Genomic DNA, 27,258 nt, shown 5'->3' on the forward strand with positions numbered 1-27,258 from the left:
ATATATATATAGGATAAATAAAGGAAAACTAACCTACAATTTTAGTTTGACAATAACACATTTTCTTGACATATGCCTCAAATGACAGGACTAAAAATAGGACCATCACATAGCATTTAAGAAGCAGATAAAGTGAGAGCTTTTCTATTGCACTGTCTCCTAAGCTGCAGCCCCATGGAGCTGTGGCTGCCTCCTTGGCTATCACATTCTTTATTCTGAGGAGCTGTTATGAAGAATGTTGGTGGTTCCTAGTCTCGTGTGAGCTGAGCAAACATATTTGTCCTAATGGTACATTAATGCTGTGCATGTTTCAGAGGATGAACTGACACAAATGTCACACAAGGACATTACTTTCTCTTTTTGAGTATCTGATGATGTGGCAAGGTGCTCATCATCAGCACACCAGTTTCTCTAGCACCTGTGTCTTCCCAAATGTTATGTATCATTCTTAACTTTAATGCTCTATGTCCTTAAACACCTAAAAACTAGATGATGTGACACACAGGACTGTGTTTCTTCTGGGTACTAATTCCTTTTGAAGGTTGAAAATCTTTCAGCCTTAGCTTAGGTCAATGGGTCAGCCTGTTACATGGTCACAAAGCAAAAATGCTGTTTCCCCACTAAGTACCATGGATACCATTTTGTGGGAATAAAACCCAACTAAAAACCACACAACATTCAGCCTGTTAAAGCTAGACACTCCCCTCCCCCTGTATCCTTTGAGGTGTCAGTGCCATGAGTCCCAAGCAGAGAGAGGAGCTGTGACAAGGTGCCCACGGGAGCTCCTGACAGAGGGGGTGATTGTGATGCCATCCAAAAACTTCCAAATGCTCAAGCAAGGTTGAATTTTAGCCTTGACAGCTTGAAGAAAATTTAACAATTTACTTTGACCAAAACTGCAGTCCAATTTATTTCATATGGAGAAACACCCTTTGCAGGAAACTTTTTTAAAGGTAACTTTCCAAAAGTATTTCAACCCAGTCTTACTCAAATTGATTCCTTACCAGCTGTATAGATTTCCAATAAATGCAGCATGAGAGGAAATAAAATCGAACCACAAGCACATGATGAGAGCAGCCATAAAGGTGACCTGGTTAAAAGGGAAAAAGCACTGAACAGATGTCTGCTGAAATTCTGAGACCAAAATTGCCTGCCAGCCTGGGGGCTGTGAGCATGGGGACCAGAAGCATCCTTGAGAAGCACAGCCAGCATCTCTAAAGTGCAGCTGGGCACCTAGAAATCAGAGACATCCTGAAATACCCTCAGAAAGTGCAAACCCAAGGAACTGCAATAGTAACACCATCTGAAAAGCTGAAAAGCAGTCTGGGAAAAAAAGGGGGAAAACATCCTGAGAAAGCATGTATTGGTAACTGCCATTGGCTGTCCTAACTGCAAGAACAGGAAAAGTCCCAGAATAGAATGGAAATCATAATCTGTTGGCTGTTCCAGGTGAAACCAGAAATGAACAGCATCCACTGGCTGCTTGAAGTGGTGGTATCCTACACCCTCTTATGTCTATGATATAGAAATGACTTTCTGTCCAAATTAGCCTCTCCCTCTCTTCCCACACTGCATACACTTGTCCCTTTCCTAAACAGGTCTGCATGAGTTTGTTCTGCAAGACCTTGGACCCTCTTTGGGGACACCTTGCTGACTCCAAACTTTGGGACATGGATCACCTTTGAAGGGAGACTTTGCCTCTTGTTTTACTGTTCCCCCACTGAGCCCATGTCTGGGGCTGGTCTGGGATGGCTGGGCTCTTTCTGAGATCTAATGAGCTTGGTGCCACATCACACATGTAAGTAACCTCTTGTAAGTGTATCTGCTGTAGCATTATTGGTGAGTTTGCTTCACTAGTAATAACTTAGCTGTAACCTGTAATATTTTATGTATTATAAATATATATACACACACACATATATACACTTCATTGCAGCTACTATTGGGTGCTGCTATAATTGATTGTTGCTATAAATTAATTGCTGCTGTATCACTGTTGCTATATCAATGCTTGCTGACAATACTTTGCAATAGCTTTATATACACATACATATTTGCTTTTGTCAATACTGTGTACTTGCTAATGGCAATCTGTAATAAAGTAAAGGATAAAGCTTCCATGTCCTGTGTATTACAAAACCCTACGAACCCATTGCCATGATCTTTATACAGCCACAGCCACAGTTGTGACACCACATCACAACTTACGTCACCCAACCCCAGCTCTTCAGCACAGGATGCAAAACAGCCAGAAAAGAATAAGGAACAACACGCACAGAATTCTCTAATATCAAAATATAGCAATTTATTCAAGACACTGAATATGATCTGTTGATTCTCTCCTTAAAACAAATGAGCTACAATACACAAGGTGAATTTGAAGAAAGTGTGGGTGGGGGAGAAACAAAACAAGGGTTGATGTTGTTTCAACAGAACCTGGGAAATGCTGAAATGAGAACCAAGTCTGGCTGCAAGTCTGACACAGACAATAAAAACTGCAGAAGCCAGAATTCAGGATTTCAGTGAGTGGCTGAAAGAACATTTCTGCAATTGACAAAGAACCACATCTTTTAAAAAGGCAGTAAGAGGAAAAAACGGAGGAAAAAATAAAAAGGGAAAAAGAAAAAGAAACCCAAAAACAAAGCAGACCCTTACATTTGACAAAGTGCACTTCACTTGGCTCTAAAATTAGCTATTTTTTTCTTTTTTTTTTTTTAAAACAAATTAAAAGGAAATTTCTAAGATGTAGCATGGGGTTAATGTGTGTATAACCCTGTAAGTCAGGCCCTTTATTGCCCCATAAGGGACCCAGTGTTTTCTACATAAAAGATTCAGTATCCTTCTAACCCACAGAGTAGAGTGGTTTTTCAGAAACTGGGTTTTTTTCACTTCAAAGCCAGTTCCAGACAGCCAGGATTGGTAAAAATCCAGCAAGTCTCCGGAGAGTTTCACAATCCCGTTTGGTCACTTAGGTTTATCTGTTTCTCCTCTGTTACAAAAAAAACTATAAACAAAATTATCAAGAACATTTTTATGAAAAAAGGAAGTCCTCCAGCCTGCTGTTTCAATCTGTTCTGCTGCAGGGGAGTTGCAGAAAGGTTCCACCAGCTGGGCAAATGCCACATGGCTGTGGTTAAGGAAAGTAAGAGCTCCCATGAGGGCAGGTCTGTAGGTCTATGCTGAGATGTTCACCTTGAACCACAGCCTGGCAAAGCCTCTCTCCACTGCCCATGTCCTAAAGAAACCATCTTCTTAGGCTAGGATTAACCTTTCCAATGGTACCTGTCTTCTTTAATAGCTGCTTTCATTTTAGCTGAAAACTATGTAGTGCAGCATCTTTTAGGATTTTCCAGTCTTTAAGATCTTGGAGAAGGGAAGAAAGGTGAATTTTCTTAGCTCCTTACATATGTTGCTTTTAAATCTGATGGTCCATATATAAAACTCCCTGGAGCAGCAGCCTCCTCTCACACATGGGCTTTGCAAACCAACAGATTTTCAAGTTTTGTCTCTTTTGGCTTCTTGCCTCTATGTAGGTGGGCAGAAGAAAAGTGGTGTTCTGACAAATTAAAAAATGGAAAAAGAAACAGGCATCATGGACACTACCCAGTTATCCACAGTAGCTATTCTGGGAGCAACTATGAGCCACAGTCTACACAACCAGCCAGTCATGTAGTGTTGCTGAACTCGGATTGAGCAACCTCATCTCTTCGATTCCCGAGGTCTGGCCTATTCATGTGTCACTCAAGGGACAGAAGCAAGGCCAGAGCCCCATCAGCGCTGCCCTCCACTGCTCTGCTGCCCACAGACTGCCAACTTCTGCCTGTTATTCTCAGAATTGCCACCCAAAAGCAGCTTAGGAAGTTAACTGTGTACATGCAATGACTGTAATCAAATCATTGACCCAACCGTGCTTTATAAAACCTCATTAAGCCTTTGTATTCAAATTCAAGTCTCTCTTTGAGCAAGTAGTCTTCTTTTTTTTTTTTTTAGAAGTTGTGATTTCAAATTAGTAGGCACACGTGGTTATTATAAAACAGTGCAAAACTGCTACGTGATGACCTACAGCCCATGCTCTTGGAGCAGAAAACTGAAACCAACACTTAAATCCATTTAACACCAGAACTGACCCTTGATATCTGCTAACATCCAAATATTTGAGATAAGTTACAAACAAGCCTAACTGACATTTATAACCAAATAGACACGTAACTGTTTTCACCTCAGGACTGAGTAACACTTTTAGCAGTTATTCCTTTCTGCTCTTTACTCTTTTCCAAAGGTGTACCTTTAGAAGTGCAGCTGAAGCTGCCAGTGGTTAGTTCCACTGGAAGGACTAAGATGCAAGCATAAAGAGCAGAAAACTCAGGAGAAAGAAGTGGCATACAGATTCCATGATGATGCCATGGTGCTCAGCAGGTCTTATACGACCCGTTCAGCCCCAGGCCTCTGGATTTGCTCAGAGTAAACCACCACTTCAGCAGCTGTGGTCAAATCAAAGCAAAGATGCTGTGCTGCAGCAGAAGGTACTACATATCTTAAGAGGTTCACTGCTTGTTCTCTCTTCTACAGATCCTAACCTGGTCTGTGGGCTAGGGAGGAAGCCTGTTTGACTCGGCCAGGTCTGAGGATCTAAGTAACAGCTGCCACCACCCCAAGGCTGCCTTACAGTTTACAGCACTTTCAGTAAACTCTGCCTCTGTGTCCTGCTTTGCATCCATCGTTTGCTCTTAAAGTAATGTAGTCTTCAGTTGGCACCTGTGCAGGTGTCAGTGTTGTAGTAAGGAAATCTTGCCCGAAGTGGATAGGTGATGCTTTGGAAGTGTCTGTTGTCATTCTGATCATTTCACCCACCATAACTTTATAGTGGTAAATATGCCGAGATATAATTTATATATCCTTTATGATGTCCTCACCTAATGGAGAAGTTGAGGTTGTCTTCTAGCACCGCACTGAGGACACCCTCAAGGCCAAACCTGTTTGGTCAGACAGTGAGCCTCCAAGCACAGACCCAGAACTTCCCAAGTTGCATGTGGCTCAGGGTGACAGCAGCACCACATGCCACCAGGTGCAATGGAAAATCCTGCTTCTTGGTGTGTGTGGTCCATGGATGGCCAGGAGCTTGGCAAGAGTCCATTCCTCAACAGTGACAGATGCAGTCAGTATATTTCAGTTCAACAGGTCTCATTAAGTCAGTGGCAAAACCCCACTGACTTCCTGGAATAGAAACAGCTGAGTGGGATGAATAGAGGAAGACAGGGCTGCTCAGCACAGCCACAGGCAGCCAAAGCCATGTTGTGTCAAAATTTTAACTATCTCTAGAGGAAAGAAGATACACAAGCATTTTCTCCTGGTTACTGAAAACAAATAAAAATAGGGACTTGAGAAAATGAATGCTATATTTATAGCCTCAAACTTATGAATCTCTTTTAATAAGTGTACATCATCAAACAGACACAAAAATGAAATGAGACTATATAAATGTCTGGCTGCTGGAAGAGGACTCTTAGTAAAGGACTGGCATTTAACCGTATCAAATGGCATTTTTTCTTACAGCACTTTTTGAGAGAGAAAAGAAAAAGGATACTGCACCTTTCATGTTCCCTGGACTCTGTATCATTCTTTTTGCTTGAATTACACAACTGGTCTACATTTGGTGGCCATTTTAGGCTTTTAAAACTGTTTAACATAAAAAATATTTTTTTTCCAAAAATACACTGGGTTCTTTCTGTTAAAAGTCATCTTTCTCCTGTAAAAATCTTCCCCAGCACTGCATTCTTATATAAAGCACTTATTACACAATTTGCTGAAAGTGCCCTTGAGACGCTAAGATCTGAAGCATGGAGGATTCTTTTTTCTTTTAAACGGAGAGAAAGAAAGGAAAAGGAAGAGAGAGAAGAGAGGAGAAGCAGTCTGTCAAAAATTTTCATTGTCATGTCCACCTGGCTGCATCTACTATGGGCATACAGGGAAAAAAAGAATAAAAAAGGGCAAAAAGAAAGAGGAGAAAAAAAAACCGAAGGAGAAGTTGGGAGTGGAAGGGAGAAATAAAAGGAAAACAAAAGTTTCATCCTAAGCCTGGGATCTCCAGGCTGTAATATTCCAGCTGATAGAAAAACCACTGAACAAAAAAAGTAGTCTAGAAAATAGAAAGTGTTGTGATTACAAAGTTGAGCATTTCATCAGTACAAACTGGTCTTTGAACGTCCTTTGGGAGAGCAACTGTAGTGTCCAAATTGGAAGGAAAAAATACAACACCGCATGGAGGAGGATTTTTTTTCCCTTTTGGTTTATCACAGCATTTTTCTTTTTTTTTTCTTTTTTTTTTTTTTTAATTAATTTTTTTTGGCACAGCTTTTTATTCCCAGCCATCAGAGCAAGTTCTCAGACGCAAACCAAACAGTGCAATGCCTAGCTGGTGGCTTCATGCTTCCAAGGCTGAATGTTCCAGGTGGAAACCATTCCCTCCCCCTCTGAAGTGACTGTGGTTTTACTCCTTGATGAAGGTTACGGACAAAATACTAGTCACCTGTGGCCAGGGAGAGTTGGTTTCACGGTACACTCTAACTTTGTTCAAGTTCATACAGTTCTGGAGCTGTTCAGAATAGTTTTGAAGAGTGCTTCTCCCCACACATTCACTGCTGGTCCATTTGAAATTTCTTCTAAAACATTTCACTTTACTTCCGCAGATCTAGAACACAAACCTACAGAGAAAAGACCCAGTTAAGAACCATTCTTGAAGGTGATGTGGAAATCCTGTTCATATAGGGCCCCATACACAGGCTGATCAGCCAGCTGGATGTTACACCCCGTGGCTTCAAATCAGCCTGTCTCAAGTACCTGTTCACACGCAGGTAAGTAAAGGAACAAACCAACACGAGAGAAGACCCAAGTGAAACCCACACATTCAATATTTAGCTGGGCTTTCACTGGATTACAGACAAACATTTCAGTGGCACATCCCAGATAATACTATGGGATCTATTCAGTTGTCTAAACATAATGTTCATTTCCACTTCTGAAATATATCCAAAACAGATGCATGCTTGGCAGGCATGACACAGGAGCTAGAGTGGACAAGTGCTCATCTGGAGCAGCTGTTGGAAGGCAGGTATGGCACTGTCTGAGATGGCACAAGTAAGCTCCAGTAACTGAATCACTGTCACAGGGTGCTTTCTGTTAAAACCAGTTGAGAAGTACTGCTCTAAAGTAGTTATGCCAGCCATCTGTGTGTGTCCTTCCCAAGCTGACCATCACAGAATCACAGAATAATCAGAGTTGTAAGGGACTCTTGAGGATCATCCAAGTCCAACTCTTGGCCCAGCACAGGACATCCCTGACAATCACACCACGTGACTGAGAGCATTGTCCAAATGCCTCTTGAGCTCTGTCAGTCTTAGTGCTGTGACAGCTCCTCTGGGAAGCCTGTTCTGGTACCCAACCACCCTCTGGGTGAAGAATAATTTTTTAATATCCAGCCTAAATCTCCCCTGACACAACTTCAGACCATTCCCTTGGGTCCTGTCACTGGTTGCCAGAGAGAAGAGGTCAGTGCCTGCCCCTTCACTTCCTTTCATGAGGAAGTTATATACAGCAATGAGGTTTCCCCCCAGTTTCCTCTTCTCCAGACCAAACAGACCAAGTGACCTCAGCCACTCCTCATATGGCTTCTCCTCAAGGCCCTTCACCATCTTTGCTGCCTTCATTTGGACACTCTAATAACTTAACATCTTTCTTATACTGTGGAGCACACAATATTCAAGGTGAGGCTGCACCAGCACAGAGTAGAGCAGGACAATCACCTCCCTCAACCAGCTGGCAATGCCTTGCCTGATGCACCTCAGGACAACAGCTGACCCTCCTGAGTGTGAGGGCACACTGTTGACTCATATTCAACTTTCCAGCATCTCATTCCTCACTCCGTATGTACAGCCAGGGTTGTCCCATCCCAGGTGCAGAATCTGGCACTTGCCCTTGTTAAATGTCATAGAGTTGGTGATTGTTCAGCCCTTTAATCTGTCTAGGTGTCTCTGCAAGGCCTCTCTGCCTTCAAGGGAGTCAACAGCTCTGCTCAATTTATCATCTGCAAATTTACCGAACAGACATTCAAGTCCTGCATCCAAGTCATTTATGAAGATATCAATGAGCAGTGGGTATAAGATGGAGCCCTGTGGAACCCACTAGAGACTGGTCCCGAGCCTGATGTAATCCCATTTACCATAACCCTTTGCACCTGAAGCCAGTTGCTCACCCATCACATAGTGTGTTTGTCCAGTTTTATGCTGGACATTTTGTCGAGAAATGGTATTGAAAGCTTTACTGAGATCTAAACAGATTACATCAACTGGTTTCCCCTGATCAGCTAGGTGGGTTACCTTGTCATAAAAGGAAATAAGGTTTGACACGCAGGACTTCCCCCTCATGAAGCCATGCTGGCTATGTCCAATGATTGCATTATCCTTCAGGTGTTTTTCAATACCTTCCAGGATAATTTTTTCCATGATCTTACCAGGTAGAGAAGTGAAGCTAATAGGCCTGTAGTTACCAGGGTCATCCTTCCTGCCCTTTTTGAAAATCAGGGCAGCATTAGCCAACTTCCAGTCAAGTGGGACCTCTCCAGATTCCCAAGACCTTTGAAAAATCATCGAGAGAGGCCTTGCAATGACCTCAGCCAACTCCTTAAGCATTATAGGACAAATCCCATCAGGCTCCTTAGATTTGTATGGATCCAGCTGGAGCAGCAGATCCCTCACAGCATCAGAGTCAACTGGGAGTACCATACTACAACAGATTTTTTTTAAAGTAACTTTAACAGCAAAAATAGTAATGAATAATCAGTATCTCCAGGGTAATATTTCTCCTTTACCACATGGTGAAATCTTTGGGCATCATGCTGAAAAATTCCTTCCTTAGCTACTCCTATTCAAGGATGAACTTCTGTGGGATCAAACTCAGAAAGCCCCACTGTTTGTTAGAGAGTTAACTGCTGCAATCTGATCTCCAATAAAAATTGACAGATGAGATGATGACAGAAACAATACTGCTGTTGTTCTTGCCAAGTATGTGTTTAAAAGTCAGTCCTGTCTTCAGCAGTATTCACCTGTTCCACACCACCTCCGAGTATTCAAAAACCTTTCAAAGCAAGAGCTTTTTTAATGTACTACACAGAGCTACTTATTTAAGTCTTGAGCTGCCTACACCTTCAGCTCTGTCCACAGGAGGATCTAATATAGTGTGCATGTTTTTTGTTGACTGTCCCCAGAAAAGAAATGCCCACCCAACCTTGACAATGTTTAAAGATCCTTACCGATCCATCTGATGCGCTTGCTCCCACTTTGTCTCCTCTAGCATTCCAGCAGACTTCAAAGATGCCCCCAGTGCCTCTGTAGCTATGTACTAGAGTTCCACTCTACAAAGCAAAACAGCACGCAGACATTTGATACAGAAGTTTCCTTATTTTTTCTCTGTCCCGTGGCACTACGTTCAAAAGAAGAGAATGGTAGCAAGGGGAAGATTTACACATCGCCCAGCTATGGCCATATCCAGAAGGTGCTGAAGTTAGGAAACTGGTCTTTGATAATGAAGAGCAACAGGTTCCTCCAGAAAGCAATTTACAGTAGGACTCTTAAATATCTGTTTTTGTCAACTCTCTAACAGTAAAGGCCTGGGCACTTAGGCTGATGTGGTCTTCTCTAAAGTTTGTTGCTAATTGAGGTTGTGAGGCATCAGTTTCCAGAATTAAATCTGTGGAACTATGATGTTCCACTTTTCACCCGTCCCCAGCCTTTGTATCTATGATCCCCTCTTCACAAAGTACATGCCAGGAGAATCAGACTCACAGTTGAACTCAGCTTGTAACTAGATAAAAGCAGAAATTCTTAAAATTTTGTGCTGGTTTTGGCTGGGGTAGTTAACTTTCTTCACAGTGGCTAGTATGGGGCTATGTCTTGGATTTGTGCTGTGGATGGTAATATAGACATGTTTATGTTATTGCTGAGCTTACACAGAGCTAAGGTCTCTTCTGCTTTTTGTACTGCCACACTGGCAAGGAAGTTGGGAGTGCATGGGAGATTGGAAGAGGACACAGCCAGGACCCAAACTGACCAAAGGGATATTCCATACCATATGATATCATGCTCAGTATATGAAGTGGGGGGAAGAAGGAGGAAGTGGGGGATGTTTGGAGTGATGGTGTTTGTGGTCCCAAGGAACTGTTACATGTGATGGGCCCTGCTCTCCTGGAGGTGCTGAACACCTCCTGTCTGTGGGAAGCAGTGAATGACTTGTTTTGCTTTGCTTGTGTGTGGCTTTTGTTTTCCCTATTAAACTGTCTTTATTTCAACCCACGAGTTTTCCTAGCTTTTACCCTTCTGATTCTCTCCCCCATCCCACTGGTGGGGGAGGGAGTGAGCAGCTGCATGGTGTTTGGTTGCTGGCTGAGGTTAAACCACAACAAATTTCTACTGGTCTCCTTAGAAATAGCTAAGAATCAATCCACAACTTTGCTTCACGAAGCTGATGACCCAACATGACATACTTATTCTCATGCATGCTAGGCATTTTAGCAGACAAAGACTGAGCAGAAATGTACTGGACAGTCACCTCACAGCACCTGAGTGACTCAACTGTTATGATGTGTATCAGCCAATATAATCAGGTTCACCTTGGCTGGCAGGTCATACACAACAGAGTTACATACATTTTCCATTTAAGCTTTTGCTATTAATGTGTTGTCTAAACCAGATGTGCTTCACAAAACAGTACCTGAGTATTCCATATATGGACACATTTGTCAAAGGACCCACTGGCTAGATATTTTCCATCAGGACTAAAAGCTACACTGTAGACAGGCTCTTGATGCTTTGTTAATGTGTGGATGCAAACTCCTCGATCAACGTCCCACAGCCGAACAGTGGAATCGAACGAAGCACTGCAAGAAGCATTCAAACACAGAAATGTAATAATTTGGGTGTTAATCAATTTGAAGTCTAAGACTGTAAACATTACAAGAGAATACCACAGGTTTTTTTCCCTTGGCTAAGCAAGACATAGTGTTTCAAAGTGTACCACAGTCTTTATGGTTTTTTGATGACAAGAACTATAACTGTAGAACTAAATATACCTCTGGGCTTATCTAGGTGTGCTGTATACAGCCCTAAGAGGGCCAAGCTCCTTCCTTTTGAAATTCTACCTGCTATTATTGAGAAAGGTCAAATATATATTGCCATTAGCATCATAAATGGTTCCAGAGAGATCTTACTCTTAATGGATTCCCATAATGTAATGAATTAGCATTCTGTAATTCTCTAGAGCTGTGGTTCTTTTCACTTTATTTCAGTGCTGGCTTTTAGTAAACTCCATCTACATCCCAAAACATGGTCTTAGAAAAAGGCAAAGGAAATAACTGGTATTAAAAATAACATTAAAATAACAACTCCAAGGAAGTGAAGTTCTTCTCTGTACACTCTCAGTCTTAGGAGTAAAATAAATAAATCAGTTTTCATGCAACTCCTCCCCAAACTGCATACACCAGGAACAAATTTGACAGTCCCATGGTACCACCATCAACTAACATTCTACAAGTAAACATATTTCCTTAACTCAAAGAAGAATCTTGAACAGATTTTCAAGTGAAATTTAAAAGATTATCCAAGCTCTTCTCTGTTAGCTAAGAAGGCTATAAAAATTGCCTTATCTGCCCAGGTGATCTGCATGACTCTGGCTATAAACCATTCCAGCTGGTGGAATGGGTGCCACCTGTCTCAGTCATAAGAACCTGATGCTGCATGTGAAGGTGCAATGTCAAATTTACAACCCTTTTAGCAAGGCAGTCAAAAAGTTAAATATCACGACTCCATCTTCCTTCTTTTTTCCTTTCCTTTTTCAAACACAAATCCTCTCCCTTTGTATCCACCCCAAGTTACAAACACAGATTCTTTTCAGTGGAGTTGTCTGCAGGAAGACTGATAGCAAAGTCACAGTAGGGTTACATGTCAGAAAAACTATCCTTCTTGGAAGGACAGATTCCAAGAGAAAGGAATATGCTTTTTTACCTTGCTAACATGATGTTGGAGTTTGGGTTGCTGGTGCCTGGTCCTGTAGGGCTCCATTTGATAGTATAAATCTCTTTGCTGTGAGCCTGAAGATCGTGTACACAGGTATCTTGCTTCATACTCCAAATCTAAGTCAGAGTAATCATGAAGGGGAAAAATAGCAACATTACTAATCTCTTCTCAGCTGAATTATATCAGTTCTGTGTTATTCTTACCATTTGTTTATTTAAAATCTTGACCTACATGCATATATATCAACTTCATTTATGAATGCAGCAATTTGGCACACACATTAGAATAACTCTGAGGGTTACATAAATAATACTATTTACTGAATAGATAAGAACTAAATAGCAGCTGTACTGCCCATAGTCTGTAACTGTATTTTCATACAGAAGTTTAAGTTCTATATTTAGAGAAGTTAAACTTGAAGGTGGCCACACATTGCAACTGCAATCATTTTAAAGAATGAGAAGAAAATTGCAGTAACTGCTTAGAACCTAGCAATTTTCTCTTATGCCAGTAAAATTTGTCTTTTCCTCCTGAGCTCTCTTTGTCTTCCTCATGTTTTAACAGCACAGAAGATGGAAGGCAATCAGCTATTTATGTCATGCTACATGGCCAAATACTTCAGTGTGAGATGAAGAATATGTTCAATAGAGATGACAGGTAATTTAGTACATCCTTTCTTCAGCTAACTGAGAAAATAAGATGAAGCTGATTCACATCAGCAAAAATAACTCAAATTTAGCCAGTCAGTTTCAGAGATATATCAAAAATGTAGCAATGATTTAACTCAGCTGTTTTAAGTCTGCAGTATGAGAGGAATGATGCACTCTTACGATGAATTCCCATCAGTGTACCTGAGACTGCTTTTGGAAACACTATATGAAACTTAGCCATGTTTATGGCTAACAGCAACATGTTCCAAGAAACCACAGGAAAATATTGTGAACTCCAAAGAAAAGAGAAGAAAAAGAAGTTGGAGAGGACTGATCTACAAAGGAAAAGGAAGAAGAGCATTTGCCTGAATTTGGAGCATTTGCAGTCTCCATCATGGAAGGTTTTTAAAAACAGGTGAGGTCAGGGATAGCAAACCATTAGCTCTTGTGCCATACTCAGTGGTCAGGAATTTGGACTGGTACCAATAACACCATGCCACGGTGGTTTTCAAAACACAGCATGCAACTGGGTACTGAAAAGATGTGCTACCACTGGGTCAGGATGTTCAAACAGTGATAATGGTTACAGCAATACTGCTTTGTGGCAGCATGACAGACAAGGTGCTCCTCTTCAGGCCTATTTTCTGTAAATTTCCCGTTCTGTGAGTACTCTGCAGTAATACTTCTAGAAACCAGAATGATGAAAACCCCAGTGGGTACATGGCAAAGACAGAGCAGAACAGAACAGAAGTCAGTCTGCTTATGAAGAGGAAATATTCATAACACTGATGCTCACTTAGTTCTCATGTGCAAGTTCTGCTGGTCTCAGTTCCATGCTAGAAATGTCCCATGCTTCAGCTGTGTCAACCAGCAGTGGAAAGAAGTATGAGTCTTAATTAACACACCCATACTAAGAGGAAACTATTACTGGTACAATTCTATCCAGAAAACCAAATCTTTCCTGGGACATTTGCTTAATTCAAGGAACCAGCCTAAATCAACAGCCCCAGCAGAAGGGCTTTGCTGTTGTAACATACAACTATTCCTACACAGACATAGCCTTTATTTGACATAGCTGGGGAAGGACAATAAGAAAGAGGGATTTGGGCTGGAAAAGCTCTATTGTGAAGAGTATTTCTGCAAGCCCACACTGCCCTGGATTAGCAGTACTGTGCTGGTACCAGCAGTGGCCCAGGTGTGCTGGCAAAGCAGCCTATGCTGCCTGTGAGCCAGAATACAGATTCACTGCACCCGACTTCAGGTACCTAACTGTGGCATGTACATCATCAGCACAGCTGCCTTTCACTGAACTTCAGGTACCTAACTAAGGCATGTACATCATCAGCACAGCTGCCTTAGCTTCCCATACAGGGAATGAGTAAAGGTGGGCACCTTCAGAGAGCATTCAGATTTTTGGTGGGCTCTGAATACATATGTTGTGTCCCATTGCTTAGTTCAAGGCTATTAAAAAAAAAGAATAATCATATGGCTCTAACGGAGTTGTTTTCAACTTCAGGTACCTAACTAAGGCATGTACATCATCAGCACAGCTGCCTTAGCTTCCCATACAGGGAATGAGTAAAGGTGGGCACCTTCAGAGAGCATTCAGATTTTTGGTGGGCTCTGAATACATATGTTGTGTCCCATTGCTTAGTTCAAGGCTATTAAAAAAAAAGAATAATCATATGGCTCTAACGGAGTTGTTTTCAGAAGAAAAAGACACCAAAGGGCAAGAAAAGTATTTTTATATTCTTTTTCAAAGTGTAACCAATAGACTGCTTCTTAGCATAGGGCTTCTGCTTCTGACAGGCAAGCAGGTGTGTATATATATGTGTATATTTCAACTATGACTATTCTGTGACAGTGACATATCTGTCATGTAACACTTATTTGGATAGGATGTCCCAGTTTTCTCTGTGCCTGCTTCTCTGTGTTCAATCTTTCAGACTGCCTTTAAGAAACATGGGACAAAATGGAAACTGTTGTTTATGCAGTTTTATGTGATACATTCTGGAGAAGATTAAAATATAGACATATTTTTTTGTCCTTACTTTTTGAACAGCAAGAATGGAAATTATATTACCTTTAATGTCATATCATCAGAGCAAGATGCTAGTAGCATGCCAGATGGGTCCCATTTGATTGCATTAACCTCGTTCTGAAATAAAGAGTGATTTTGTTAAGTTACTATTCCAGTTACCTGCGTTGTACTGGGCACTCAGCAGAGGGCACTCAAGGTTTATGCATGGAACAAGTTCACCCACAAATTACAGCTCTGGGTGCTTTTAGGGGTGAACAAAAGCAGTGCTGCCTACCCAACGTGCTAGTTAAGTGGCATTTTGGAGTGGAGTCATCTTGTGCTTGTGAACAATACAGACAATGAGTCTTCTGATGCATGCTCTGGCACAAAGTTCCTCATATCCTTTTTCATATGCTAGGATTTAAATAAACCCTCAAACCAGACAGACAGATGATACAGCACTGGCTTCTTTTTAAAATTGAGGCACTCCTCTCAGTAATATTTTGTGGACTCAGAGACACAAGTTTTCAACAGAAAATACTGATACTGGTGGGGTCCAAAGTTTTGTGGAGTTCCTAATTCTTAGTATTGCAGCTCTACAACAATGCTGGTCTTTCTAAAGAGAGGTGTATTTGTAAATGAATTCCAGGATGGAATACTGAATAGTGTACAATGCTTTTGCTATCAATATTTCCATGTTTTCCATGCTTTTCCAGGGCTATACATAAGGAGAAAAAATAATTTAATAAAAAAAGGAGAGATTGTTTTTCAAAAACATAAATTAGCTCAGGGTCTCAGTGAAAATATTTAAGTTTTGCTTTATCTATTTTACACGTTTCAGTAATAATTAAAACCAAGTGTACATATATTTGAAGTGAGAATTTGGATCAGGTGCAAAACGGTGCATTTCATATGATCATAAAAAGCACCAGTCTGCTGCTAGGAATGCACAACCTGTCATGAAATATCAGTTTAACCATAGACTAGGATAAAGGTCTCTGGATGCACAATTTTTCCTGGAAGTTAGCAGCTAAATTACAGGTCAGTATATGACAGCAGTCTTTCTCACAAAGAAAAGCTAGAAAAAGCAACTTTGATGGTCATTAAATACCACCAGGAAAAGAGGGGGGAAATATATCTTAAATACATCTTATTAGATGAAATTGATTCTAAAACTGAACAATGGCTGAGGGTAAATTGTTTTCTCCTTATTCATAGCTCTCATTTACTAAAGGAAACTAAGCCAGCAGAAAACAGAATCTTATTTATTAATGTTCCTTTAGTCTGCAGCTCATGCTACATATAAACAGTCTCATTGTTTAAGCTGCAGGTTTTGCCTCCTACAGTGATTTAGAACATTTTATTCCTTCTCACAGGCAGTGAATCACTCCCAAGGAATATGGTTTTCAGGAAGCAATGGGGTGGAACACCTTTGGTGCTAGAACACACCCTGCAAACACATCATCTGCCATCACTGAACATGCTGCTGTGACTTGGTCACTAACATTTTGGACTTAAACTTACTGTGTGTCCTTGAAAGGTTTTAACAGGGCGATCACAGCCAAGTCTGCATACATGAATGCACATGTCAGTGCTGCAGGAGGCAAAAGTAGTGTTGTTCTGCCAGTCTACATCCAGAGCAGGAGCTGTGAAGTACAAACAACAGAAGGAACATCAGTGAACAAAGCAAAGAAAATAGCTATCCCAAATAATTTTCCTTGTGCCACCTATCTGGATCTAACAGACTACAGGCTTGTTCTTGGCCTGTCACCTGCTACCAGTTGTAGGGTTGACAGGGACTGTCTGAAGGGCACAAAGTAATTTTTCTACTGCATGGCATCTATGTATGAGAATATTTTGGATTAAGTTATGTAAGAGGTGGCAAAAAAAAATAATCTACCTCCACTCTTTCTGCTCCCAGCTACACATGTCTCTAGGGCTATCTCTAGCATTTATCCCTCTGTAATCCAGTTCAGGGAAGAAACTGGAAGAAAACTAATCCAGAAAAAAACATGGATAATTTCATCTGGGTTAGAAAAGCTGTTCCTGTGAATGCCAGACACCACACATGGGAGGGTGAGGAAGCATGTGGCTATCTCCCTTTGCACTAGTGTCAGGCAACCACTGATACAAACCCATCACTCTGGGCAGGCATGTGGACTAAGAATACTGACAGGCAGTTTAATTTGGCTGGGGAGTCATTTTAGACAGGTACATTGATTAAGCTGATCTGAAATGAGAGGAAGAGTTTCTGTAGAGGGTTTGACCTCAACTAGTACTGAACTAATGAAACTTTGTACACAGATAGAACATAAACGTGTAATTAGTGCCTGTTTGCAACAGACACACTTTGCAAAAAGTATGGGAAAAAAGCCCAAAACAATTTTTACAGGATGACACTGCAGACCAAAAGCATGGCAGGAGTGAATTCCTGACAAACAGCTTGCTTGTGTTTCTGTGACTGCTGCTTATTTTTTCCCCCCTCAGGAAAGAGTTTAGCTGCCCTCCAGAGGATGACACAAGACTTGCTAAAATAGAGAAATCTTCACACTCCTGTGTGAAGCAAGTGGGCCAGAATGAGACCAGCACATAAGAAACAAAGTTGAATCTCTTTCTGGCAAAGATATAATGCAAATTTATCATTCAAGTGAAATCAAATGCTTTATTCAAATACATTCAGAAAAATATATTTGTAATACAGAGGTGAAAAGGTATCTGCTCTGCCAAGCCTGTCACATTGAAATAGCTTTTCCTGTTATAATTCCTATGAACTGCAAAATGACACTGATCCACATTCTGAACCATCAGGTAGCTCTCTAAATGAGAATGGAGGGCTGAAATTGTTTCATATACAAGTTTGTTTTACAGTAGTAATGAAAAAGCTCAATAATTCTGTATGACAGGTAAGGAATTATTATGTTGCAGAAATATAAAGGAAATTTGTGTGAGAGAGGCAGGCTACTTCTGAGTTTTTCAATGAACATGAATGGGGATCAGGAAACAGTAAAGGATTTTGTTTCTTTCACTGCCTATTGTATTTTTATGCAGCAAGCTTTGCAATACTGTTTCAGAGCAAACAAAAATCTATCAGCATTAACAGCAATATGCCTTCAGGGCTAATAGCTAGTATGATATGTATGAGTTGAAATGTCTTTTTCCAAGAGCTATTGGCACCTAAAGCTATGGATTTACACTGCAGCACAACTTGAATCTTAGAGTGCTGATAATTAATACTGATTCATTTATTGGTGTACTCAATCATATGTTTACTGGATAAATAACTACATAAAATGGACTGAAAAACCCCAACCAAATGTGTTTCTTGATGCGACTAATCAAATTGCCAAAGTGTTTCCAAAACCACAGGATAATAGCCAATTACATAATAACAATTAGAATGTCATCTAATAAAAACAGAAATTCTTAAGAAATGCAGCTAGAATAAAAACCAGTCATAGAAGTGTTACAATAATATCCACTAATTTAAGCTTCTTCTGAACAAATTTAGGTGTGATTCACAATTAGAAGGTCAGATGAGGACAGAGTTAAGTGACTGTAGGGAATGATTCAGAGCACTTAGATCACAGAATGGCCTGGGTTGGAAGAGACCTTAAAGATCACCTAGTTCCAACCCTTCTGCATGTACAGGGACAACTTTGACTAGACCAGGTTGCTCAGAGCTCCATCCAAACTGGCTTTGAACACTGCCAAGGATGGTGTATCCACAGCTTCCCTGGGCAACCTGTTCCAGTGCCTCAACACCCTCACAGTAAAGAATTTTTTCCTAACCTACTCTCTTTCCATTTGAAACCATTAACCCCTTGTCCTGTCACCACACCCCTAGATGTCTAAAACCTGGTCATACAAATACCTCTTTTAGTATCACTTAACCAATTTGTTCCTGCATGCATAGACATCAGCTCACATCTATCAGATGTCAAAATTGGATTATTTCACTCCATTTCAACAAAACAGCAAGCTTTGTGAATACATATTTTGATCAAATGCCCTGTGATGACTCATAGTTTTGCAAAGAATAATGAAACCCTAGAAGCTACTTATCTGCATACTTACATATTTTGACCATAAAACCTTAAAAGTTACATGGGAACACCAGTGATCTGGAGGCCTTCAAGACCTACACAAAGAAGCCTTCCTTAGGTATTTTAAGATCAGTTTTGTCATGTGGGTGTAAACTAAACCAGTTGTTGTAAAGCAGCTGAGAGTACAAAAACTTATGTTATTCCCAGGCCAACTATCTGTGAACTTCAAAGAAGTATGTGTCAAAGGAAGTGTACTCTGTCTAGACTAGACTTTTAATTGTTAAAATGCCACCTTTAATCCTTGTGTAGACAAGGTTTTCAGATTCCAGATATGGAAAGAATTTGCTGTTTGTTTTGGTGAGTAAGTGAGGCAAAGAGGACAAGGTGAGGTCTTCGTGGCTTTAGACTTGTGAGGACAAAGACTCCATCATGTGAGGACAGAGCCCGACTGATTTTAACAGGGTTTTGTAGGATATGTGCTTTTGGACTATCAACAGTTTCTTTAATAACTAACTGCTTTACTTCTCTGAGAAAACATATTTGAAATAATTAAAAAAACATTAAAAATATTACCTTCTCCACATCTACACTTCAGTTGTGTCTTATGGTCCAAAGACAGGATGTGTAATAAGAATCTTCAAAAAATTCTATTAATCCAGATGGACATGGGCATATTGCATTGGAAGATGTAGCTAAGTTTTCAGCTTGCTAAAAGGGGAATGGAGTGATATGTCCTTGATGCACATCACTGCTAAGACAGCTTGCACATCAGTAAAAATGACTCTGAAGGGGCAACCAAGATCTGAATCTGCAACTATTTAGATTAATAGTTAGGGATCAGAGACTTAAGTCTCATTAACTAAATCACTCTACAGTGCAAAGTTTGCTGTTATGGAACAGCTACGACAGATAAATAAATGCCACAGTGAAAAAAATCTATCATCAGACACCAACTCCTCTCAACTGACAGCTGCATTAATAACTGAGATGAGTGACAAAAACGCAGAGGATGATTTGCTGTGTGCATGGACACACTTTCTGTCTTCTGTTCAATAACCACTTTGAGTGCTACTGCATATCATTAACATCTGTGAAAATGTGAGAATGGAACAACTAAAAATCAAATTGAAAAGCCATGTGCAAATTAATGTTTTAAAATTAGTAGTAAAATATGTTTTTAAACACCATCAAGCACGTTGTGAGAGCTTGCTGTATTTAAACATGGAGTAGTTACACTGAACACACAGAAAGCTGAAAAATTTCTGGCATCAGAATCTGGAATGTTTTGGTGGTTTTAAACTCAGTTTGACTGTGTCTGTTAAAAATTCTTCACTATGACAACTTAGCCAGCTTGGATCAGGAATTCAGCCATCACCTTACAAGTCTAGCCTCAGGTAAAATTCAGATTACACCAATGATTGCCTGTTACTCAGGACTACTTGGTATCTGTGACACCTCCTGTCCTCTTGATATACAAATGACCATCCAAGTAAAATTTTGATGCAACAAGGTTGTGAAACTCAAGGTTGGCAACTGACTTCTTACAGTCAGGGAAAGCAAATACTGAAGAACTTCTAATCAAAATTAAAAGCTAAGAAATTCCCAAGGACCTTCAAGAGTGCAGTGGTGAATGCAAGCTGCATGAGATCTGCCTGCTTCTGTCTCAAGTCAGCTTCACTGAAACAGGAGCAGAAATAATAAAAAATATCCCAGACACCTCCACTGAAAATTGTCTTCATAAATCACCACTTGGTACTACTCAAGCACATAGATACTGACAGAATCATTCAGTTAGGTAGGCATAGCTGGTGTATAAGTCATCCCCTAGAATCAGTTTGACTTTCAAAGCTGATTCTCAGAGAACTCATTTCTGAAAAGAGGATAAACCCACAAGCCAGGACAGTTAAAGCACAAAAAGCTTCATTTAAACTTTTCTCTGGCAGATACATTTTTACAAAATGATAAATTACACTGACAAAATTAAAAACTGCATTTCATTTTCTGAACAAGAGTTATGTAGAAATTACCTGAATGGAAAGGAAACTGCTGTTTAGCTTCTCCTGTGTGAGCATCCCAAATTATTGTTGTCTGCATCCAAAGAAAGGGGGGAAAAAAAGATTAGCAACTGTTCAGCTCAGAGAAAAAAAACCCAGAGAACAACACCCCCGAGGGGCAATTCTAAAAGATGGACAGATAAAACTACTGACTACAGAGAGTCTTTGTGATAAACTGCTGAAAAAACTGAAGTGTAGATACAGAAGTATCATGCCAACAGAGGAAGGAATATACCTACGAAGAATGGGCACATTCTCTCTGAGTAATGCTACAAGACAGCACTACATATTTTTAATAAACCTTTTGTTACAGCTGTTTCTGCATTCTTCTTCAAAGAAGCTTTTTTTCCACAGATGCAAGTTGAATTGTACTCTGAAACCATGTTGTACTACATTTCCAACAATTAAACCAACAAATGAAGTGTTTATCTATCAGCAGAGTACACATCACTACTTGCCACTGAGCTGAGACAGACTAAAGTGCAATTTGCTTACTACAGATTTAATCCATACTCACAGCACACATCAGCACGTGCCCTGTAGAGCTCAATCCCACCTTCTGAGCCAACTGTCAATTGACATATATTTGGAGCATATACTTGAGAAAATGAATTGAGGATGCCTCATCTTGCTGATAATGGATCATCTAAAGAATCACTGCTTTTATTTGGAATGTAAATTTGCCAGAATAATGGAACTAGCACTGGGAGACTAGTGTAGCTGAATATAAGCCAGTATGAAAGGGAATAAGACTAAGTTTCTATTATGACAAGGATATGAAAATACAGGGATTCATCTAGCCTACAAATCAGATGTACAAACCTCAGCTAGTTCCCACAGGCTCCCTCTGTCAGCTGTTGGAGAGAAGCACTGTCAGTGCATCTCACTGAACACAAGCCATGTAGCCTATCACTTGGAAGTGCCATTTTTCTCTCTGAATTTTATAAAGGAAGCCAAGGATGACATATGCATCGAATTTTTAGGCATTTAAAGGTAGGCAAGATGAATGCTGTGTACTTTCCAGTTTCAGTTTTAATGGATTTCTGCTTGCCATCATCAGTCATCTGCTCATTTTAATCTCTAATGTGCACTCAGCTGTAACTGCTATTTTTTCTTGATTCTGAGTTCACAACTACCTTTTTATCATATTTGTAGAGGAAGCCATATATATTTTATTCAAATAAAAGTGTTTCAATAATTAGATGAGCTAAAAGGTGCAGTATCTTTAAGATCACTTCCTTCCTGGAAATAGTTAGTTGATAAAACTACCTGAGACACACTTAGGATGCAATTTTACACGTATTTTCTTCGAAGAAAAATATTTTCCATAAAAATAGTACACACTTATGCAGCCTCAAAAATGCAATCCACATGCCCTAAGGCATATTAAAGAGAAGTGAACTCTCCAGGATGCCTGGAGAAGAAAAAGATAATCTTAAGGAACTCAGAGGCACAAGCTCACTGATCAGCACATTTATATGTCAGAATAATGTATTCTGAAAACTCACCTTATCAACGCCAGCACTTAAAATATAATTCCCCTTTTTGTTCCATTTCAGGGCAAATATTGGACCTTTATGTTGACCTAAGGTGCTTGCAAGGTTACCTGAAATAAAGAAAAGGTTATTATTACAATTTGTTTACAAGTTAGTCAAGTTAGAGTTCACTGCTGTTTGATGTTTAAGAACACCAGATGTTGTTTGACTTACCATCTTCTGTCCATATTCTTGCAAAACCATCATATGAGCCTGTAGCCAATAGTGTTCCATCACTCTGTTGGGATATATAGAAATGGCAAAGGTTGATACAAGATGAAATCTATTTCAACCAACATTTTTCTTCTTTTTTAAGGTTTGCACATTGTGTTTTATGGGAATTCTGAGTCCACTCATTGAGACAGATCATACTATGACTTAAACTAAAGGTTATTACTGCAGACAGCACAGAGGAAATAAAACCCCCTAACATACAGAGAAATACTGGGGCTACACCATCAGAGTAATTTAATCAAAAAGATTAGAAAGAGAAAACAAAACATAACAAGTTCTATAGGCTCCTTCCAAATAACAAACAGATACTCTTTCTTAGACTTAAAGAGCCTATAATACATCAACAGATAATGTAAATACAGACTAAATCTCACTTCAGTGAAATTCAGGCATCTATACTTGAATGAAGGACCTAAACACCTAAGCCACCTACACTCATGGTTAACACTTCAAATGCTGTCTACCACCAAGAAACTTGACTGCAGTCTGGAGAGATCTGTACAGTTGGAGCTGGGCATTTAGTCTTCTAACATTTCAGCACCTGGATTAACAGTGAGATTCATCCCATTTATCTCCAGACATCCAGAAGTTAGGAGCTAGTTAAGGAGTCTAACCTAGTCTCCCTCTATAACTAACAGCATCATATAACGACACCTCTGGAGTGGAATTCATGATCCCATTTGCTTTAGATTATGCCCAGACTAGCACGAAGTCTCTGTTTCTGATGACTTGAGGTGAATCTTGATGACTAGTTTAGACAGCTAAATCTATGGGATTTGGTACCCTTGGTACCAAAGGACATGATCTGAACATGATATCTAGAAATAACCTTTCTTACTAGAACATAAATCACATAAACCAGAGAAGAAGTGATTCAGTATCACCAGTGTGAAAATTTCACAGAGAAATATGGTTTACATTGTGGTTCTAAATAAACAATAAAGGCAGATGGCATTTGTAGCTTCATGAATAGAAAATCAGGAAAAAGTATAAAATAATCCTTTAAAACATATGCCCACTCCAACCCTCCAAAAAACAGTGAGTCAGAGCAGTTGCAGATTTGACTCAAATTTATAGTGATGCATGGGGGAAAATATCAAAACCTAAACCAACTTCACTGTGATATGCACTTAGCTGGATCACTGCTGAAAACAAAGGTGAGAAGGGCAAAAAGAAAAGGAAAAGAAAGCTCAGGGACTAGATGTACAGTTTATCCAAATTTGTTGGTGGTAATTCACATTATTTGGAACACTCAAAGTAAGCTGGAAGCACTTCAGGTGTTAGAGTTAAGAACATTTCCGTATCTTAAGTAATAGCACTATGCAAGTGAAGTACCAGTGATCAATGGTAAGGAACTACTTACTACAGGAAATACTAGAGGATGCTCTAGGTGATTTGGAAAACTTTTCTGATAACTGTCCCACACCCATTGCACGTTTTCCTCTTTCAATTATTCTTTCAAACCCTCAATTCATTTTTCCCAGCTATTTTTCTTCACTGTGATATCCACAGGAAACAAGTAATGGACATTCTTGAGTTTTATTTGCTTTGCTAATTTACCTCCACTTTCTGTACTATTCACCAACTTTTTTCATTGTGCAAAAAAAAAATATATAGGGGAACGCTGACTAGTGCAGTGGCCTCATCTTTTACTTCTGTGAAGCACTTAGCTTACCTGAAGGACAGTAACACTGCAGTAAAGATTACTCTCTGGCCAGCAACTGAGACTACAAAACTGGTGAGAATCCTTTCTGGTACTTAATTTTTAAGCTGTTTTGCTATAAAAAAAAGACTAATGTGATCACTCTGTCTGTACTAACATCAGCAAAACAGACAGAATGCATATGAACTCAAAATTAATTAAGGTTCCTGCAGGGTCTTTTAAGTTCTTTTTACAATGCCTAGTGGCAGAAAGGACACATGAAGCAGCCTTAGAGCTGCCCAAAGACACTGCCCAAACACCGGAGATTCTTAACAATACCTGTCCTCTCTGCTCACTTCAGCCTTCTCTGTGCAGGAACATACTAACTAACATACAAGGTTTTGCAGGATGAAAGTAAAAAAGGGATCAAGCAAGACAGTTTAACTCAAAAGGTGTATAGGTAGGGGCAGAATGACTACACATGCTCCTACCAAAATAAAGAAAGTAACGTGAACATATTTTGCTATGAACAGCATAAGTCAAATGAGAGAAGGTCTTTAGAGCCCAACGAGAGAAAAAGCTTCACTGCTGCCTTTAATCTCCTTACACACCAAAATAACTACGAAATGCAAATACATTATTAATTAGGCTTCATTGTTATATAGACTGCTTGTTTAATCTTTGTTCTGATAGGTAGCTAAGTTTATTTTTACTCATGCTCCTTAAATAGAGATATAAATATATCACTGTTAAGCTTGAAGATGGCAACAGTCCTGGAAAATTACAGCATGTAGGGGAAAGTTCAGCCTATTATGAGTATTTGAAACAAGAGGTCAGTAGGTTAGGACAGAGCTTCTGGTCACCTCAGATATAAAAGATATGGAGCAGCAGCTGAAATTGCCTCTGAATTAAATTTAGACAGTTAAAAACCATGCACAGTCTTAGAAGTTAGCTTACATTCCAGTCCAATGAAGTCACATCCTTATTGCTGGGGACATCATGTCCTCCTTCTCTTATGCAGTGCCTCAAAACTAATTGAGTGGAACCACTGTTGCTGTTTTCATTGAGATTCCATATTCTGGCTGTTGAGTCTCCGGATCTATAAAAGCAATTGTACAGAGATGAAAACTCTTCTTGTTGACACAGCAAACAGTGCAAAATCCTCTGTTTTCATTGTGAAAACATTACAGCCTTTAAAAAGCAATTTTTTTTTCCTTTCAACTTTTTCTCACTCTGTATACTTTAAAAAAAACCGCTGACATATTTAAATGATACCTACCATCTTTCTCACTCTGTATACTTAAAAAAAAAAAGCTGACATATTTAAATGATACCTACCATCTGAAAGCACACAATAATTTGCTTGATTCGGGGAAATTTTACCTAAAATCCATACACTTCCTCTCTACATTTTGCACTTCACACCTATAGTTGGGATCACCATTAAGTGGAATAGTCTGGGGGAACTCACTATTACAAACATAACCCTGAGGAGACTCCAGCAGAGCCACAAATGCCTCCCATGAGCAGTATGCACACGATCTCCTAAAGGCTCAAGGAGCCCCATGTGTTCCCAAAGCTGCTGCAGGATCTGAGCACAGCACGACAGGGCCCACAGGGTCAGCACCTGCAGAGCTGTGGAGTGTTGCCCTGGGAGCAGCCCAGGGTAGGGGCAGCTCCAGTAGAGTGCCAAAGGTGCTGCAGTGGTCCTGCCTGGGTTGCTCCAACAGCTACTGCAGGAGCAGGAGGTGAACTTAAGGCTGCCTTTAATTTGATCACAGCCCATTCATCAGGCACTTCTGTTCAGGGCAGATCAGCCTCTGACAGAAGCTGCTTTGTAAAACAGCCTCTCAGCATTAAATCAAGCTACAAAACCTTAGGATTAGGAAAGTAGAAAGGCAATTTAATTTTTGTAAAAAAAATTGATCCTAATTTCATTTTTTAAATTCATATTTACAGGGTCTCTTGCTGTCTGCAGCTTGGCTGCTTAGCTCATGTTGTCTGAAAAAGTGGCAAAATTAACTATTGACATAATAGAACAAGACAGAAACAGCATCAGGATTTTGATCTATTTTATACACCAAATATTTTCTAGAGACATGTTTTTATTGCAGGTTAAAACCCTGATTTTGCTTAGGAAAGGTTGTACAGAGGATGTGAAGAGTTTTTCATTATCTGCTCGTAAATGATACATTTGTTTTGACTTTGCATAAATCTTTCCTCCAATGCAAAACACCACTGAGGTCAGAAATCAATTTGCAATGGAGTGGAAGATACTGCGCTTTCTAGTTTATTGGGATTTTTCTCTCACTCCTCCTTTTTTTGAAAACAATCAATGACAGCAACAACCAAAACAATCGAAGTATCCTGGATCACTTGTTTTGTCCAGAAGGCAATTTTCATTTACATGCAGTAAGTAGAAACCTGGAGTAGAATTAGAATCTCTCTTGTACTTCCAAGAATTCATAAAGTCTAGATGAATTTTATAGTTGATATATCTGATGTGTTAGCTTTTCTTTTTTTTAAAGTAGTGAATAAAATTTTCTTTCCTGTAGACTAGCAAGGAGAAAAAGTCTTTCTGTGAAGACTAAAAACCCGAGATCCATTTTTGCATTGATAATGGCATGTTTTACTGAAAAGGAAATCCATCACAAGAGATCTTAATTTTTCTCTTGTTCTACTACTATAACATTTTAATTATTAATACTAAAAGTACCAGGCAAACTTTCAACACTTCACATGTCTTCAATTGCAAACACTGACAAAGCAATATCCAACATCATTGATCTCTGTGTATTATTTTGCCAATAATTTCGCCAAATTTTGCACAAATAGCAGTTCAACTGTAAAAGCAAAAACCTCTCTGCCTGTATCAGTGGCTCTGAGCATGGCTGGGGAATCTGCCCCCATTTCCTCTGACCCTTCTGTGCCAAGCTGAGATGTGATGGCACAGGGTCTCACCCAGCTACTGCTGTACAGCCATTCTTTAATTTTTTGGCACATAGCTTTCACATTAGT

The 27,258-nt window shown here is 39.8% G+C and overlaps 1 protein-coding gene across 1 annotated transcript in view; it reads right to left on the reverse strand.

The window, feature by feature from the left end:
• Positions 1 to 6,305: 6,305 nt before the first annotated feature.
• LOC103808238 (F-box-like/WD repeat-containing protein TBL1X) overlaps positions 6,306 to 27,258 on the reverse strand; it is an 81,431-nt gene continuing 60,478 nt past the window's right edge. Inside the window, exons 6-15 of the mRNA XM_009081008.1 lie at positions 25,198 to 25,339; positions 22,539 to 22,602; positions 22,338 to 22,435; positions 20,803 to 20,863; positions 16,257 to 16,378; positions 14,796 to 14,870; positions 12,051 to 12,178; positions 10,762 to 10,927; positions 9,305 to 9,406; positions 6,306 to 6,701 (exon numbers count right to left, since the gene is read on the reverse strand). Coding sequence (XP_009079256.1) covers positions 6,675 to 6,701; positions 9,305 to 9,406; positions 10,762 to 10,927; positions 12,051 to 12,178; positions 14,796 to 14,870; positions 16,257 to 16,378; positions 20,803 to 20,863; positions 22,338 to 22,435; positions 22,539 to 22,602; positions 25,198 to 25,339 — 985 coding nt within the window. The 3' untranslated portion in view covers positions 6,306 to 6,674. The remainder of the gene's footprint in view (positions 6,702 to 9,304; positions 9,407 to 10,761; positions 10,928 to 12,050; positions 12,179 to 14,795; positions 14,871 to 16,256; positions 16,379 to 20,802; positions 20,864 to 22,337; positions 22,436 to 22,538; positions 22,603 to 25,197; positions 25,340 to 27,258) is intronic.

This window comes from Acanthisitta chloris, unplaced genomic scaffold (assembly GCF_000695815.1).
Source record: "Acanthisitta chloris isolate BGI_N310 unplaced genomic scaffold, ASM69581v1 scaffold1198, whole genome shotgun sequence".
Classification (NCBI taxonomy): domain Eukaryota; kingdom Metazoa; phylum Chordata; class Aves; order Passeriformes; family Acanthisittidae; genus Acanthisitta; species Acanthisitta chloris.